This window comes from Ammospiza caudacuta, chromosome 1 (assembly GCF_027887145.1).
Source record: "Ammospiza caudacuta isolate bAmmCau1 chromosome 1, bAmmCau1.pri, whole genome shotgun sequence".
NCBI classification, from domain to species: domain Eukaryota; kingdom Metazoa; phylum Chordata; class Aves; order Passeriformes; family Passerellidae; genus Ammospiza; species Ammospiza caudacuta.
In genome coordinates this window covers 55,241,095-55,259,035 of record NC_080593.1, presented here as the reverse complement: position 1 = coordinate 55,259,035, position 17,941 = coordinate 55,241,095, and the positions used below count along the sequence as shown (strand labels likewise).

The window sequence follows — 17,941 nt, the reverse complement described above, 5'->3', positions numbered from 1 at the left end:
GTTATTGTTTGGTTTTTATCTCATTGCTGTTTATGGTAAATAGCTCTTATCTCAACCCATGATTTTTGCCTTCTGTGCCTTCAATTCTAATCTCAAGCTCTCCACAAGAGAGTAGGGGGAGCTAGCAAGTATAACATGGATTGAAGAGCATGGGAGCACTACACTGGGGAGTACCATTCCTAAGCCATGACAGCCTTACTTGGTGTTCAAATGGAGTATGAAACATTGAGATAATGACAGGTCTGTCCAGAGATGGTTAAAAACAAATTTGCTCAATCTGTTCACATGGTTGTGGTACCTAACACTGTATGTGCTCCTTTGTGTGGTCTTTTTCAGAGCAGGGAAAAGGATCAGGGTTTCTTTGTTCATGTATTGGGCGATATTAGCTAATGACATGACAACATCAAAGTCAATGAGGAACATTTGGGATGTGTATTCAGTGTTGCTCTCCTACCCTTACCTTGGGCACAGCCTTTGGGGTTCTATTAATAATCATAGCCAGTTTGTGGAAGGAGGAAGAGAAGATGATTTTCCCAAGATTTTCACCCTCCTTTTCTGCTTCAGGCCTGTTACAACAGCTTTTGAGAATTTTGAATTTCCCTTGGGTGTTAAAGAAAGCATATTCTTGTTGCCAGATCCCCTCAGTGCGGCCTGCACCATGTTTAGAGTCAGGACAGAGATACATAGGGGGTTATTCAGAGATCTAACTTGAGAGTGGATAGTCATGAGTGCCATGAAAGGTAGGAGATAATGGGCCAGTTTTGAAGGATTACTCTGCTCCAATGTTTTGTAAGTTCACCCACCCCTGACATCTACAGCTTTGGGCTAGAGTGAGATGAAGGTTTTGCTCTAAGGTTGTGGGAGAAATCCCCTTATGGTGAGCAAAAACTCACCCCCACTGTCCCCTGTGAGTTCATATGTAAAATGATTACTAGAAAGTTCTTTGTTCCTCCTGTTGTTATTGGTTTTTATTTGCTGCATTGATATTAATATTCCTAACCCCAGTTTGTGATTGGTACCCTGTCCCTCATATTCCTCCCCTAACCTATCCTATATATATCACTGATCCTACCCTGCCCCTTGCCTTTTTAGTGCACCCTACACCCTGTTTGCAGTCTCTGCTCTTTGTTGTTTTTGCTGATTGAAACTATCTCTTATTTTCAGGTCACTAAGTCATGCCCGTCTCTGTTTATTTGCCATGTGAACTTTCTCCGAGTAGTCCTGAGGTGACATCCCCAAATAGTCCTGACATGCCACCCAGGCCTGGTATGCCACACTGCAGGACACTGGCAGAGGTGTAACTTCCTGCAATGTGCCCTGCCTACTCTTTACTGGACATAGTTCAACACCAGACAGCACCCTCAGGGGGGAGAGGAGGAAAACAGACCAACAGGCACTGTGGCCACTCAAACTGCAGCTGAATGACAGGAATAACCCATGCTAGTACAGAAGAAAAAATCCAAGACAAAATCAGTTTGTTTAGTGAGGGATGAAAAATAGGGCCCTGTAGTGGTTTGTTAATTTTAGATTTCGCTAATTATGAGATTTTCTGGTTAATGCACTAAGGAGTGTGGTGGGTTTAGTGTTGGCTAATCACTAATGCACTCACTTGTTGTGAGATAGGATTATGAGAAAAGCAAAGCAGGCTCAAAACTTTAAAACGGTAAAAAGAAAAACTTATTAACGGTAATTAAAAGAAAGAGTAATCAGAACAAAACGTTCAGAACACTTCTCATCCTCTCACAACCTTTTCTTTCTTGCTGACAGTGAAAAGAAAGAAAATTTAAAATTTCAGTCAGCTTACGACCTCTAGAATAGTCTTTCTTCAGTTTATTTAGGGAGATAAGTCCTTCTTGTTAATGTCATGGAGACTTCTCTACAAGAAAAACTGTTCTCTCATAGCTCTAGTGAATAGCAGCCTCTTGGAGAAATTTGTAATTGTGAACTCTCTCTCATCTTTTATAAGCTTTTTTCACAGTTGTGTTTATGGCTATGTTAACTTATGGGGTATTGTTTTAAAGATCAACTGTTTAAAGGTAAAAGGTCTCATTATCTATCTCTAAAATTATCTTTATCTTTAGGAGCAGAGATCTTCTTTTCTTCTTGAGGGCACAGGACTACTCTTCTCTCCTCTGTTCAAACTTCTCAGGATCACAGCTACTTTAACATCTGCTTACTTTAGTATGGAAGCTTTTGCTCAATATCTACAATTTGAACATCTCTCTATACCTTTATGTGTTATAGGGAAAATGATTCTTTCTCTATAGCTTTATAAGAGGATTTCAGCCCCAAGATCAAGGCATTTTCTCATCCCTCCCATCTGGGACTTGACTTCCTCTTCACTAACTTTAGTGTTTTTATGTTGCTCTTTTACATATTTGCATCTTGCTCTTTTTTTTACTCAAGAGAGGATTAAGGAACTGAAAGAGTTAACACCTCACTTGAAGTTTGTATACAGTTACCTAAACTACCACTAGAAGGGCAGCTAAAATGTAATCAGTCAGTCTAAAACTCAGCAGCAACACACCAAAACACGAGGGAGAGGGTGTATAGCTTCTCTTTCCCCCTGCCCAATAGTTGTAGAATTAGTAGAATCTAATCTGAGCCGTCTCGGCCCAGGCTGTTCCTGAAAGTTAACAGACTCAGCTCAGCCCCAGGATAGTACCAAGATGTTAGAAATTGCATCCACAGCCTGACCTCCGACACTCCCTCCCCTGATCAGCAGCCGATAAAAAAACAGCAAGCGTCCAGCCGGGAGAAAGGAGGTGGCCCCGCCTGGCCTGGCCTAGCTAAGACAGGGGCTGGGGCCTGTTACCTCTTTACCGACCAGAAGAGAAAAAAAGTTTTTACAAAATTTTCCATATTTAACATGTGTTTTTCACAGAGGTGTGTACAGCTTCCCAGTAGTTCGGTAGACTGTCAGTTACACGAAAGCTTTTACATCATATCTGTAGATGCCTCTCAGGCAAAACCCCTACAGGAGCTCACAACAGGAGGAAGAAGCAAGGCCAGAGATAGACACTAATCCCTACTCCAGGTGAGCTGTGAGATATATGAAAAGATTTCAGCTGCCAGTCAGGAGAGCCCTTGGTGACCTTCCTGCTCTGATGCTGGGAAATCCTGGCCCACAACATAAAAGTAGAAGGTAGTGAAGCCAAGCAGCTGAGATCCTTGTTCTGGGATCTGAGCATTGGCAAGGGGATTGGGAAGAGGACAGAAACTTTCAGCCTCTGAAGGCATCTCCTGTCAAGTGGAAGGGAAAGGATTCTTTCATTCTCTCAAAGATGATCCAACAGCGTACCCAAGAAGCTGGAATACCATGGAAAAAGGTATCCAGTACCTGAGCGAATAAGCTGTGCTGAAGGTAACCTTTAGGGATTCAAATAACAAGCAGTCTCTTGTCCAGTGTATGCAATGTATGTGGCAGAAGCTCTTGTACGGAGCTTGCCATCATCATACACCAACCCTCTGAAATCCTTTTCATTGATGGCAATGAAAGAAGAAGAAACACTGCTTCAGGTGATTACCTGAGTCTAACAATATATTCTTCTTTTTTCCTCCCTTCCAACCTAAGCCTTGGCTGTGGAAACATTGTCCAAGGCTCTGGACAGACTCAAAAGATTCAAGCATGTTAGAGAGGAAATGTCTGATGTTCTGCCACTATGGACCACAGTCTCTTCTACTGGGAGCATGCAGCTCCCTGCTCAAGAGTGAGGTACGTACCACAAGGTAACCTAGAGGTGGTTTTACTTGTATGACTACAGAGAGGACATGAGGAAGCACCTCTGCCCTAGCAGCACAAGTACATGAGTGTGCTGGTTTAAAAACACAGGTGGAAAATTAAACCCCATTTAAGCTTCTCTTTCCCCCCAAACCCCCTCTTAGTGAGAGACTAAAAGCAGAGATTCTGAGTTAAAAAACATTTACTTGAGAAAAAACCACGAATCAAATAAGAAAAATTACCAGTAACTATATTAAAGTACACAAAACAAAGGTGATTTACATACAGAAGGTTATTCACCAAGACCCTGCACAACCTGAGACAAAGAAAGTGAGACCTGGCCCCTCCTCCCATGCACTGGGCCATACAGCTCCTGGGAAACTAGCTAGGGAGTCTGAATGGGAGCTATGCTGCTGAAAAATGCTGGCTCCATCAGTTGCAGCAGTGGTCCCAATGCAGGAGTCCCCTTCCCCAGGGCAGTGGTTATCCCAGTAGTGGTCCTGGTGGGCACTGCAGCTTGCATTGGGGTTGTTGGCAGCTGCAGAATTAACAGCAACAGTAGCAGCAGCTGTGGCAGCAGCAGCATTTACCCCTTTTGGGTTTCTCATGGCCTTGTGTTTAAGGGAACAGTTTATTCTTTCCCATGCCCAAGGTGAGACTGACTGCTTCCAGTTTCTGATGCAGCTTGCTCAGCCTTTTCTGCTGCAACCAAACTCCAGCCATGATGTAAATGGTATGGAATTAAACAGTGTTAGAAACTCCACCCTTCTTTTTTAGCTTTTTACTCAGGACAACCTCTGCAGGAAATTTTTCAAGGATAAATGCCCCTCCACTTTACAGTGGGCAAATCCTCAGACAAAACAGGAGGGCTGATGTTACTTCTCATCCTCTTGAAGGGATCTCCAGTTCATGTTTACAAGAACTGAGAAATGAGTACTATGACCAGAAGTAGAGAGGACTCCAGCCAGGTGGAGAAAAGGGACAATCAGATCTATTGGACTGTGTGAATCTGATGGCCTGACGCAAGACTGTAAGGCTTTAATTGACGCTGGCATACAATGAACCCTGATGCCATCAAAATCTATAGGGACAGAATCTGTCTTTATTACTGGGGTGATAGGCACATCCCAACAGCTGACAGTACTGGAAGCTGAGGTGAGCCTGAATGGGAACAGAACGCAAAAAGACCCCATTCTAATTGGGCCAGAGGCCCCATGTGTCCTTGGCAGAGATTACCTTGGGAGAGGGTATTTCAAGGACCCAAGAGGGCATTGTTGGGCTTTTGGGATAGCTGCTGTGGAGACAGAGGAAATTAGACAGCTGAACACCTTGCCTGGTCTCTCAAAGGACCCTTCTGCTGTGGGACTGATAAAGTCAAAGAACAACAGGTACTGATCACTGCCACAGCAGTGCATCATCAGCAATACTGCCCCAGCCGGGACTCTGTGACCCTCATCCATGAGATGATTCATGAACTGGAGAGCCAGGGAGTGGTCAGCAAGACTCACTCACCCTTTAACAGTCCCATATGGCCAGTGTGTAAGTCCAGTGGAGACTGACAGTGGACTATCGGGGCCTGGCTGAAGTCACACCACCACTGGGTGCTGCTGGGAAGGACATGCTGGAACTTCAGTATGAACTGGAGTACGGGGCAGCAAAGTGGTGACACCATGGACATTGCTATTATGTTTTTCTCCATTCCTTTAGCAGCAAAGTGAAGGCTACTGTTTGCTTTTACCTGGAGGGGTGTCCAGTAAACATGGAATGGGCTGCCTCAGGTGTGGAAACAGCCCCACTATTTGCCATGGACTGATCCAGACTGTATTGGAAAAGAATGAGGCTACAGAATACTTGCAATACAATGGTGACATTATTGTGTGGGGCAACACAGCAAAGGAAGTTTAAATAGAAGAGGAGGAAGAAGCCTTACCATATAACCAACTACTGGAAAATGAAAAGTGATACCTTCTCTTTACTGATGGCTCCTGCTGTATTGTAGCGATACACTGAAAATGGAAAGCTAATATATGGAGTCCTACATGGTGAGTCACAGAAGCTATTGAGGCATAGGGTGGATCAGGTCTATTTGCAGAGCTGAAAGCTGTCTAGTTGGGTTTAGATATCACTGAATGAGAGAAATAGCCTGTGCTCAACCTCAACCCTTACTCATGGATGGTAGCAAATGCTCTGTGGGGTGGATGGAGAGATGCTAAAAGAACAATTGGCAGTGCAGAGGTAAACACATCTGGGCTGCTGAACTGTGGCAAGACATCACTGGTACAGAAGTTGGTTGGAGAAGTACCTCATGTAAATGCACAAGTGCCCAAGAGTTGGCCACAACAACAGACAGGTGGAATGGGCTGCCAAAATTAGTGTCTGAGATGGATCTTGACTGGCAATGATGAATTATTTCTGGCTCACTGGGCCCATGACACCTCAGGTCATCAGGGAAGAGATGCAACAAACAGATGTGTTCTTGAACAAGGGGTGGACCTAATCATGGACATTGTCTAACAGTTTATCCACAACTGGGAAACATGCACTGCAATAAAGCAGGCCAAGAGGGTAAAGCCTCTGTGGTATGGGGAACCGTGGTTGAAATATAAATATGGGAAGTCTGGCAAATTGCTTGCATCACTCTCCTGCAAACACAACAAGGCAATTGCTACATTCTTACAATGGAGGAAGCAACCACTGGATGGCTGGAGACCTACCCTGTGCCTCACACCACTGACAAGACCACCATCTTGGGCCTTGAAAAGCAAGTTTTATGGCAATGCGGCATCCCAGAAAGAAATGAGTCAGACTTATTCTAAAAATGGCCTCACAGACAGCTGGGCCAGAGAGCACAGTATTATTGAGTGGGTGTATCGTATTGTCTCCCATGCATCAGCCTCTGGGAATATCAAAGCCTCCACATATCAGAGAAGGGGATAAAGTCTCATGGTGCATATGAGGAACATGTATTAGAGGTAGACAATTTGGATTAGTCCTGCCTCAAGCAAAGGGAAAGCCATCCATGAGATTTTTTCTGGAGAAGGGCCTGGGTGCACATGGTGGGTAATGCAGAGGGATGGGGTGTTGTAGTGTGTTTGTTAAGTTTATTGTATTACTCCCCCCATTTTATGTATTGTTTCCCCCTGTTTAATGTAAATGGTTCTGCCCTCCCCAGTTTTCCCGCCGTAGCTCTACCGTCCGTTATGTTACTATGGTTACCCCTGCCCTTGGTAATGTCTGTCACCTAAGTTATATAATTTCTCCTACCCCTTATCTCCTTATACGTAAGCTTTTCCTCCTCCCTGGGCCCAGTCAATCACCCCCCACTCCTCCTAGCTTTCCAGAATCTTCTTCCCTCTGGGGGTTGTGGTTGGCTGTGGTCCCGGGGCCCCTCTTTTACTTTGTATTTATTGGGTTCCCCGTTATGTCAGTTATGTTAAGTTCATCCCTTCACCCTTCCGTATTGGCTCCCTGTAAATCCCTCCCATATACACCCCCTTCCTTTACAACCTCACTTCTCCCTCCCCTCGTGGCCATTCCCTGGTTGGTGCTCCTTGGATGGCTTCATCAATAAACTGACCTTCTCCCCCAGTGAGTGTGCTACTCCTTTTTCTCGTCCCATCGGCAGCGAGCTCAGTCCGCAAGCCAGCTCAGCCCGAGGCCTATAGACGCCAAGGGGGGCTGGCAGTTAATGCAGCGGGGTGTCGGCCATTGACCCTCTGCTAGCCGGACGCTGCCCTGTTGGCCACATACACCTCGCTGCAATGGGGAAATGCAATTTGTCCCTCAAGGGGAATTGATCTTTTGGTAAGAAAAGTCTGTAATGTTGAATTGTATAATATTGGTGGCTGAATTACACTGCCACTGTATGCCATAGCCACCATGGACAACGAACGTGGACTGCCCCAGGTACACCAGGTCATGATCTCCTGATGCAGCTTGCAATTACCCAACAGCACACCGGCCCTCCTGCCCTGGAAGACACCTAGGACAGATAGAATCCACAGTTACGGACTAAATGAACTCAACAGACATCTTGGAGGGATGGCCATTGACTATAGAAATCATATTCATACTTTTATATTTATATGGATATGTGTATATATATACATAGCTGGAAGGTGTAGGATCTGAATATGATATAGATGGTATAGAATCAGGAACAGATAATGTCCTGGCTTTGGCCAAGACAGGGTCAATTTCTGCAGTAGCAGGAGAGGCACCTGTGTTCTACACCACCTTGTGTCACTGATGGGCGCAGGGGAAAAGGGGGTCTTTCTTGGTTGGGGAAGCATGGCAGTGGTTCATGTTTTGCATGGCTCTGTGTGGTGAGTTTCTGCACATTTGCCTATTTTTTGAACACTACTATTAGTATTGTTGCTGTTACTGTTCCTTTTCTTATCACATTGCTGTTTCCAGTAAATTGTTCTTATGTCAAACCAGGATCTCTTACTTTTCTGCCTTCAGTTCTCCTCTCTAGCTCACTGCAGGTGGTAGGGGGAAGGGGAAGTGGGAGTGAGGGAGCAGCACAACGTTTGGAGTGATTTAGTGGGAACACTAAATTGGGGGATACCATTCCTAAACCATGACAATCCTAATTGTTTTAACATGAAATGGACAAAGAAAATGATTATAAGCAGCACATCATCAGTTCTGGTAGGTAAGACATTGCAAATCTCTAATTTGAACTGGTCTGTATGGAATTTCGTGGTAACTGAATTACAGTAGACAGGGTTTACAGTTTTTCCAACATCTTACAGTTGCTTACATGTACAGCAGGGAATATCACACGGTGAAGCTTTTTCTCAAAAGTGCTAGGCAGTGGCAGGCATATAATTCCCACCACTGAGGTACTTCCTTCAGCACACTGTATTTCTTCTCTGCCTACTCTTTCCTATGGAGAAAAGTGGCCAGACTAGAAGATTACTGCTTCTCTGTTTGCTCCCCTAAAGACTGCCAGAATTATGCCATGGCTGTGTAAAAGCACCAAAGAAGCAGGTAAGTGTCCAGTATTTAGGTGCTAAGCTTTAAGGCAGTGAAGATTTCCTTTGCCCTTAAAATATTAGGTGTGTGTTGAAGACAGGACTGCTAATGATAAACCAGACTTTGAGAAGGACATCTGTGCGGGATTACCCACTCTTTTAGAGTAGCAGAAAAAGGTTGAGCAGCTCACTCAGATGCAGTGAGAAGACTGGTGAGGTGGCACAGTTACAACCTGGTGGTTCAGATGTTGCAGGTGTTTTTTTGCCTTGATGATCTTTGTGTTTCTATCACAGTGAGGATCCCAGTAGGCACAGTAGTAAGTAGCAGCATCATCTGGAATTACATCTTTTATTGTAAGAACACACCGCTTCTGGACAGAACTTATCTCAGTCATGTATCTGTTTGCTTGAAAGCCACTTTCAATGGCAACTTTGCCTCCTGAAACAAACAGAAGCCTCTCTGGAGCTTCACCCTCCTTCTGCTTATACCAGTGTATGACGATGTCATCAAAATTTGCCTCTAATGTTTGAATTTCACATGTCATCCGTGCACTTTTTTGAAACTTGGTGATGGATATAGGACTCTGCATGGGAATTTCCTGTGCAAATCCATCTAGGAAAGAGAAGAGGATAAATTATGTAATTACCTGGAATTCAGGGATTTGGAAAGATGCCTGCTATGGATGCAAAGCCATGGGTGCCTGTGAGGAAAGGTAGGAAATTAAGGCAGTACTTACAAGACCAAAAGGCTGTGGCCACAAACACTACGAGCAGCAGCATGTTTGCTTGTCACGCTTCGCTCTCATTGAGATTCAGAGGAGGAAGACAGGGACTCCAAATGGGAGCCATTTTATACGGAAGGAGGAAGTGGCTCTTTTGAACAGTCTTCAGTGATGAACTTTCTGTGTGCAAGCAGATGGGGTGTTTTTGCAGAAAATCCTCTCCGGACTGTCAAACATTAAAATTGGTACAAAGGCTGTAGTCCTGTCTGCTTTTCAAGTAAATATGGGAAATATTGATAAAATCCAAGGATTGTGGCCCTATAAAACTCAGTCAAAGTGACTGAGAAAAGATTGCAACCAAGAGGAGGTCCAGATACGTATGGTGGAATGAAGGTTTCAGCCTGGAGGTTACCCTGGTGGGCAGTGATTGCATACCTCACCTGAGAGGTGCAGAGGGCTGCACAGTGCCAGAGAAGGTGAGGACTGCCTTTTGCTGCTCCAGCTTAGTCACCTAGATGCAAGGTGCAGAAGTGCCCAGGGTGCCCCTGTGCTGGTACTGCCCTCCACCAAAGCTGAAGACCACCAACCTGCAGAGACTGCAGTGACTGCAGAAGCTTGACTGTTGGGACTTGCCTTTGCTTTGATTTGGGGTGTGGGAGGAAATGCACAGCCACAGGATTTCAGTTTCATAGCTTAGCTGAGATGCAAACAATTCTTGGAAAAAAGGCTGGAAAAGAGAACATCTGTTGTCAACAGCCATTGCAGAGAGACATCTTGATGAGTGGGTTTGATGCTGTGGGGTCTCCCCTGTGACTGATGAGCCCAGGCTGATCCTCCTCCACCAAAGGCTACATCTTTCTTGCTCCAAACTTTCCATCTGGTCTCAGGGGTCTGGGATACCTGAAGGCCATTTTATGGGTAAATGCTGAGGCAAACAAAATACTGAGTACCTCAGGTTTTTCCATGTCATACATCACCAGTTTCCCTGCCCCATCCAGCAGCTTTCCCTAGTGTTTCTTTTGCTGCTGCTGTATTTAGAATCCTTTCTTGCTCCCCTTTACCTCATTTGCCAAATTCAATTCTAGCTGGTTTACTGCTTTCTTAAGTCCATTCCTGCATGGTTGAACAGCAGCTCCATACTCCTCCTGGATCGCCAGCCCCTGATTACACCTCTTTTATACTTCATTTTTATGCCTGATTAAAGTCAGCAGCTTTTTGCTCACTCTTGAGATACTCCTGCTGCCTCTACTTGGTTTCCTAGGTGTCAGACTGGACCTTTCTTGAACTTGGAGAAGATTCTTGGATTTCAACTAGCATTCCTGGACACTTCAGGGTTGTAGTCACTGTGATGTTTCCAAGCAGATTTCTGAAGAATTTTAAAGGCTACTCTCCTGAAGTCCAGGGCTGAGGTCCTGCCTTTTGCCCTGCTGCCTTCTCTCAGGAGTTGAATGCCACTGGTTCATAGTCACTGCAGCCAAGGCTGCCCTTACCCTTCCATCCACAACAAGGTCCTTATTGGCTGCCCAATCATCCATGTCAGAAAATTGCTGCCAGCTCACTCCTGAAACCTCCTAGACTGGTTGTGAGGATTCCTCATATCCCACAATACAATGACAAAAGTTGTGACTTAAGTTAACATCAGAGGTCACATGTACTACAACCTATTTTTCAAATAGTTGAGGAAGACAGAAACATCCACAGCAAGATGTTATATACTTAAATCACATAGAAGCTTTAGCAAAAAATGTTCAGAGCCTGTAGAACTAAAAATCCGTCACCATGGAGGTATTTGTGCTCATTTTTAAACGATACTGAACATGTGCACTCCAATTCAGAAGTATACATAAAACGTAAAAGCATCTCAGTGTTTTGACCTAGCTTTCAGGAAAACGCCAGCTTTCCTAGAACCAGTCTTTGATTGTAGAATCTGATTTCTTAAACTCAGCACACTTAACGCAAAGGCTCTGAGAGTCTTTGCTTGTCTGTGGCATAGCTCGTGGCTGAGGACTTCAATTTATGCCTTGGACATATCAAATGAGGAATTGTGGTGAAAAAAATTAGGTTTTCTGTGCTGTTGTAGGACTTTTTAGCGACTGAGATGCAAAGGAAGGCAAAAGGAAAATATGAAGGAGGATGTGCAAGATCAGCTGGTCTTCCCCCTTTCTTTCCTATTCCTGCTTTTTTTCAAGAGAAAATACTAAGGGATGAAAAAATGTCGCTCTGCTTGCAGAGAACAGAGAAGAGAAATCTATAACTCACACACAGAGACTGTGTCACTGTCAGGTGGGTGCTTTCAGTAAAATATAGCCTTCATTTTAGGAGCAACGTTTCATATATTTATCTTAAGTGACAGGAAGGCTTCACTTTCTGGATATTGCAGAAAAATATGAGCACTGAAATGATATACCTATTGTCAACATCAGATATTTAACACTTGTCATAAGGCTTTGTTTTTCCTCTCCTGCTGCAGAAAATCATGAAAGGGGCGGAGTAAGGAAGTATTTGAATTTTTGGCAGAGTTCACAGCTTGCGGTTCAGAGCACAAAGAGTCTTTTTGTAAGGCTTATCTTTGCCAAACTTATGCTGTGGTAGTACCAGTACGCACAATAATAAGTGCCAGAATCCCTCGGAGTTAAAGAATTTATCACAAGCTCATACACAGGCTGAGAAGGATGATTCCGAACTTGAAATCTTTTTCCTTCATTGTTGTCATCAAAAACAGACCCGTACAGTATCCTCTCTGGCGGCTGTCCGGGAAGCTGCCTGTACCAATGCACAACATTCTTCTCTCCCAGTTGACATGACATGCTGGCAGGCATGCCATTCCTCTGCACCTGCACCCCTGGGGTTTGCACTGGCACTGACTGCATGTCTACACCTGGAAGTGAAAGCAGAGAAATTGCATGAGCGGAGAAACTCCTGGAGTTTGTAACAAGGCTTATGTTCACTGTAGACAGAAAGGAGAGAGAAGAGGAAAAAGGTCTTACAGGACCAAAATGAAGTTGCAAGAAGGACTGGAAACAGCAACATATTGCCTGTGCAGATTAGACCTGAAAATGAAATAAATAGAAATGTTATAAAGCCCTTCAGGTGGACAAATCATCAAATGACTGGGAGGAGGAAATTACTCAATTCAGCACATCCAATGGTCGTTCTTCAACACCCTATCACAGAGGGTGTTAAATTTACTGACAAGCTAAACCATGGCAGGAGCAGCATAGAAAGGACAAAAAATACTCAATCTGAAAAAAAGTCTTCCTCTATCTACTACTAGACTTACATCAGACTTACCTACTAAGCCCATTCAAGTTGTTCAGCCTGGCCCTTCCCAAGAATGTTGTCCTCTCCTCAGAGACCTCAAAGTTGTCCCAGAAGAATGTTTCACCTTTCCTTAGAACTTCGAAGAATCACAGAATAACAGAATGCTTTTGGTTGGGAGGGACCTTAAAGATCATCAAGCTCTCACCTCTACCCCATGTGCAGGGATGTCACCCTCTAGGTCAGGTTGCTCAGGGCCCCATCCAACCTGGCTTTGAACACATCACAAGGGATGGAACGTCTAGATCGTCTTTGGGTTGTCTGTTCTAGTGCCTCACGACTCTCAGAGTAAATAATTTCCTCCTAACATCTACTCAAAAGCTCTTTCAGTTTAAAACTCTTCCCCCTTCCTCTATCACTATCTACCCATGTAAAGATTTGTTTTATGTAAGTGCCCTTTAGATACTGGAAGGCTTCAATAAGGTCTCCCCTAAGCATTTTTGTGTCCAGGCTGAACAGCCCCAACCAAGCCTTAACTAAGCCTGTCACTAGTAGTGTCTGGCAAGGTTCCATACTGCGTCCAGTATTGTTTAACTTGTTCACCAATGACTTAGGGGAAGGGGCAGATGCCTCCTCAGTTCACTGATAGCATGAAGCTGGGAGGAGTGGCTGATACTCCAGAGGGCTGAGCAGCCCTTCACAGGGATCTTGACAGGATGGAGAGACAGTCAGGCTACTTCCCACCTGAGGGCATCTGCATGCAACAGCGTGGCAAATGGTGGGAATTGTACAGTGTTGCTTTAAGTAGGCGTGGAATTTATGAGGCTGGTTGAGGATAGGGTGACCTGGGCTCTGTGCTGCCCTTACATCTGGCTTGAGCAAGGTCTCACAACCCAAGGATGCCTGGGGCGAAGTGGAGGTCTCACAGCGCTGTGTTGTTTCAGTGGCACAGAGAAGCACCTGTGCCTATGTAGCACCCCTTGTGCTCACCCTCCCCTCACCTGAAAGGTGAGCTGTGTTCTAAATCTGGTCTGATGAGAAGAAAAGGCACACAAAAACTCTCTGGAAAAGATCAGACAACAAAGGCTGCCTCAGACATTGGAGGGAGACCAAACTGTTTATTTTACCTTTTGTGTTAATAAATTCTGACCAAAAGTAAGTGACACTCTAATTGACATATTTAACTTTCATGTTCCTTGGAATGCAAATGAAGAACATGTATCAGCAAAGTTACCAAACCCCATCTACAGCATGTGATTTTTCCATCTCATTGGAAAGGGCCCAAAATTTATAGTATAAAGGGGGTGGGGGGGCTTTTGGGGCAGTGTTGGGGGTTGGGTTTTTCTTTTCTTTCCTTGTTACTTGTGGATTTTTTTTTCCCATTGAGTTGCTAAGAAGCACTGATGGCGGGGTGCTTGAGAGGTGTGGAGGGGGAACTCCTCTGGTTTTTTGGGAGTTTCTCCCAGAGGGCCAAAGATACTGCGAGAATAGAGGCAGGTGAAAGGGCAGGTGAAAGGACAGGGGTTGGGGCAGCTGGGAACTCTCTCTCGCTATGTGTTTTTCGAATATTTATCGAATATTGAAGACCAGGAAAAAAACCAGCAGACATTTGGGAGCTCAAAAGCAGGATTGTTGAGTTTGTGACTGTTTCTTGTCACAGGTAAGGTGTTTTGGAGGAGGATGGTTGGACCTGCAGCTTGGAAAAGGAATTGGCTGCCACTGCCATAACCCAGCTGGGAGCTTCTTTTCTTCTGCTGCTGGGCCCCGCACCCCCTGCCCTGCCGGGACAGTTTCCAGCTACTGCTGCAGAGCTCCTGATGCATCTTGTCCACCACCCCGGGATTTCTGCTCATTGCTGCCGTCCCAGCTTGCTGCTTCCAAGAGTGCTGGTGGCACCCCGGGACGGACAATGCCGGCGGGTTCCGTGAAGAGAAGCCTCGCTTCCGCCCGGCCGTGTGGGGAATCTGCGCATGCGCGCTGCCCACCGGGAGACAGGGGAGACAGCGCCAGGCGGGCTGCGCCGGTTCTGGTTGTGTTTGTTATTGAGGCTGTAGTTGTTGTTGTTGCTGTTTTGTGTGCCTTGTTACACATATTAGTAAAGAACTGTCATTCTTATTCCCATATCTTTGCCTCAGAGCCCCTTAATTTAAAAATTATAGTAATTCGGCAGGAGGGAGTTTCCGTTCTGCGTTCCAAGGGAGGGTCCTGTCTTCCCTAGCAGACACCTGTCTTTCAAACAAGACAGGCAGAAGGAGATGGAGGGCCAGAAAAAAGTTTTGCCTGCTTCAGATTGGTCTATGGACTGTGTCTCTCCTGAGGGGAAGGATTTTGGTTAGCTTTGCACGTCCAACTGCATAGGAACAGGCCTAGGAATACTTATATTTGTCTATCTGTGTATCTTAGAAAAAAACAGGCAGCTGTTAATTTCACTGTGCAGAAGATACAGAAAATACCGTGTAAATGTTTGAATGCACTGACTAGCCATGACACATTTCTTTTGAAGATCTTTGCTTTTCTATTTCATGAAATCAGGAGCTCCTCTGGCAGCAGTGTCTTGCCAGCAGAGAGGAGATTGGACCTCTGTGCACGTGCCTGCCTTCCTTGATAATGGGGTGGTAGCACCAAACAGGAAAAATACAGCTGGTGACCCTGTTACAAGGCAGCCTCAGTGGCTGTGGCAAAACCAGAGTGAAGCATGCATTTCTACCAGACAGTTATTTGCTGCCCCTTGCTTTTTCTTGTACTTTCCCTGATTTCAAAGGCTGAAAATGTGCTCCACAAAGGCTTTATAGCAAATGGTTCCATGGGCAGCAGCCGTCATACATCATGCTCTTCCCTGAGAAAAAAAATTCACATTTTCTGACCCAAAAGAGAGAATCCTCTGGAGCTTTTTTAGGACTTTGTCAATAGCACTGTACACAAAAAAAAAAAAAATCTCATGTTACAACTGGTACAGAAACTTAATATTCTTCTATTGTCCTTGTGATAAATACATGAGTTTATGTCAGGTCCTGTAGTGCAGATATATCTGCAATGAAAGAACAAAAAAAGAACTTACATGGACGGGGGTTGTGAATACCCTTGCCACATGAAATTTCACTGCAGCTCTCCTCAGAGCTGACTGAGCAGTGCTGTGTCATCATTTCTATATGTTCCCAGGTTTAATCTGCAGCTTGTCCTTGTAAATGGTTTTCACAACTCTTTCTTGGAACAGTCTTTTCAGGTGTTGCACAGTGTAATATCCTTGCCTACGAAAGTCATTGTCGTCATAACCATTCAGTTGGAAGTTACTACTGATAAGTATCACCTGTATCTTCACCATCACCTGTATTTGAAGCCTCTCAGGCTATATCTTGAGTGCAAATATCCTTCTCCTATGCACTCGCCCCAATATTTCTTCATTTTTGCTTTCTCAGACTATATTTGGGAAAGAACCTATATTGTTCAGAGATTATCTGTGTTACTATATAATTTAGCTGCAATGCCATCACCCACAGGAGTGCTCATTTTCCCCAGCACAGAGCTGTATAGCACCTAAGTTGTAGAACATCTTTGCTTTTCTCCTTGTCTGATGTTCATGTAAACATACTCAGCACAAACATGTTGGAGTGTTTTAGAGGTAGGAAAGTACAATTATGATTCTCTGTGTTGAACAGAAAGCCTGCCCCTCAGGGCGCAGGCAGCTTTGTGTACTGGCTGCCTGTCACCTGTTGGTTCTGTGGAAATGCCAGTAGGCACAGTAGTAGGAACCCACATCATTGGAGTTGATGTCTTTGATTGTGAGAGTGCAGACATTTGTACCTTTCTTTGAAGAAGAATACTTGTTCCTATAGGCGTTGTCATCATAAGAAACTGCACTGGGTCCAATGTACAGAATCCGTTCTGGAGCTTTGGCAGCTACCTGTCGGTACCAGTGTATATTTGCGTACTGGAAGTCAGGAATACCCTCGGCTATACAGTCCATTGATGCAGTTGTCTTGTGCCCTCTGGTAATGGAGACTTCTCTCTGCTTCAGAATCACTTGTGCTTGGCCATCTAGAAACAAAGAGAGAAAACAGAACAAATACACTTAGCTTGCTATTCATTCACACACATAAACGTGGGATGCTGCCTTCCACTGCCCTGTGTCATGGTGACAAATGGAACCTACAAGACCAGGCTGCAGCCAGGGCCAGGAGGGGAGGCAGCAGCATCCCGAGTGCTCTTGCTTGTGTCTGCCCTCAGGAGGAAGTTTACAGCACTCCCAGCAGGGGCAGAGCACAGCAACTGAGGAAAGGAAATTATCACTTGGGCCTTTGGAGAGGTTGTCCTGGCAGGTGTTGTCTGAGATAATGCAGCCTGATTGAACCTTGCTAAGTTAACAGTTAGATTATAGCTTTACACAAGCAGCATAAAGCCCTCCCTCCCTCCCTCCCTCCCTGCTCCAATTACCTTAACTCATCTACAAAGAAATTTTGTAGTCTGAAGCAAATTTTACCACTGCTTTTAGACTAGTTGAAATCTTCTAAACAACGACTGGACTTTCTCTTGGTCTTTCGGACCAAGGAAATGTGTAAGAGCCTAAATGAGAGATGTGGGACTCAAGGAGGCTCTCCAAAATGCAGTTTATTCCATCTAACAGGTTACAGCAGTCCAGGATTGTGGGCACAGAGGCCGTGCCTACAGCTGTCACTCCAGCTGCAGGCAGGCCTGGAGACACTTTGGTTTTGGTTACAATGCATTATATACTTTTCTTTGCTTATCATCTTAATACAGTAGAACCAATCTATACCTTAACTATTATCTATAGCCTATCATAGCTACTATAATTACCATATTCATGTTACTATTTTTCAATCACTAAAAGTGATTAGTATGTTACAGTTTAAGCTAGAAGTTATTTTTCAGTTTTTGTGCAGTGGAAAATTCTGAGACCTTTATTCTACTTGCAGATTTGCTGACTTGTTTGCCTGTGCTATCTTTCTGCTTGGTAAAAACATCTTCTTGTTTGTTTTGGGTTTATCCTTTGCTCTAAGTCATAAAAACCACTTCTAACTAACATATCCTTTGCCTCCTTGGTTATCCAGTAAGACTGGCTCAGCGATTCTTTTCTTCTGTATCAAAACTTGCTTCCATCTCTATTTCTTCATCAGACTCTACATTTAAAAATCATCTTTCTGCTAAGCATACATATCTGTGAGACTTGCTTGTCAAATTTTCATCCTTCCCAACAGAAATGGACTTTTCCTCAGGCTGGCTGCCAATAAAACATAAAAAAATAA

The 17,941-nt window shown here is 44.5% G+C and overlaps 1 protein-coding gene across 1 annotated transcript in view; it reads right to left on the bottom strand.

The window, feature by feature from the left end:
• The window catches only part of LOC131564573 (immunoglobulin lambda-1 light chain-like), a 28,932-nt gene extending 12,018 nt beyond the window's left edge, over positions 1-16,914 (bottom strand). The window contains exons 1-2 of the mRNA XM_058815043.1: positions 16,831-16,914; positions 16,404-16,715 (exon numbers count right to left, since the gene is read on the bottom strand). Coding sequence (XP_058671026.1) covers positions 16,404-16,715; positions 16,831-16,873 — 355 coding nt within the window. The 5' untranslated portion in view covers positions 16,874-16,914. The remainder of the gene's footprint in view (positions 1-16,403; positions 16,716-16,830) is intronic.
• Between the last annotated feature and the right edge of the window lie 1,027 nt (positions 16,915-17,941).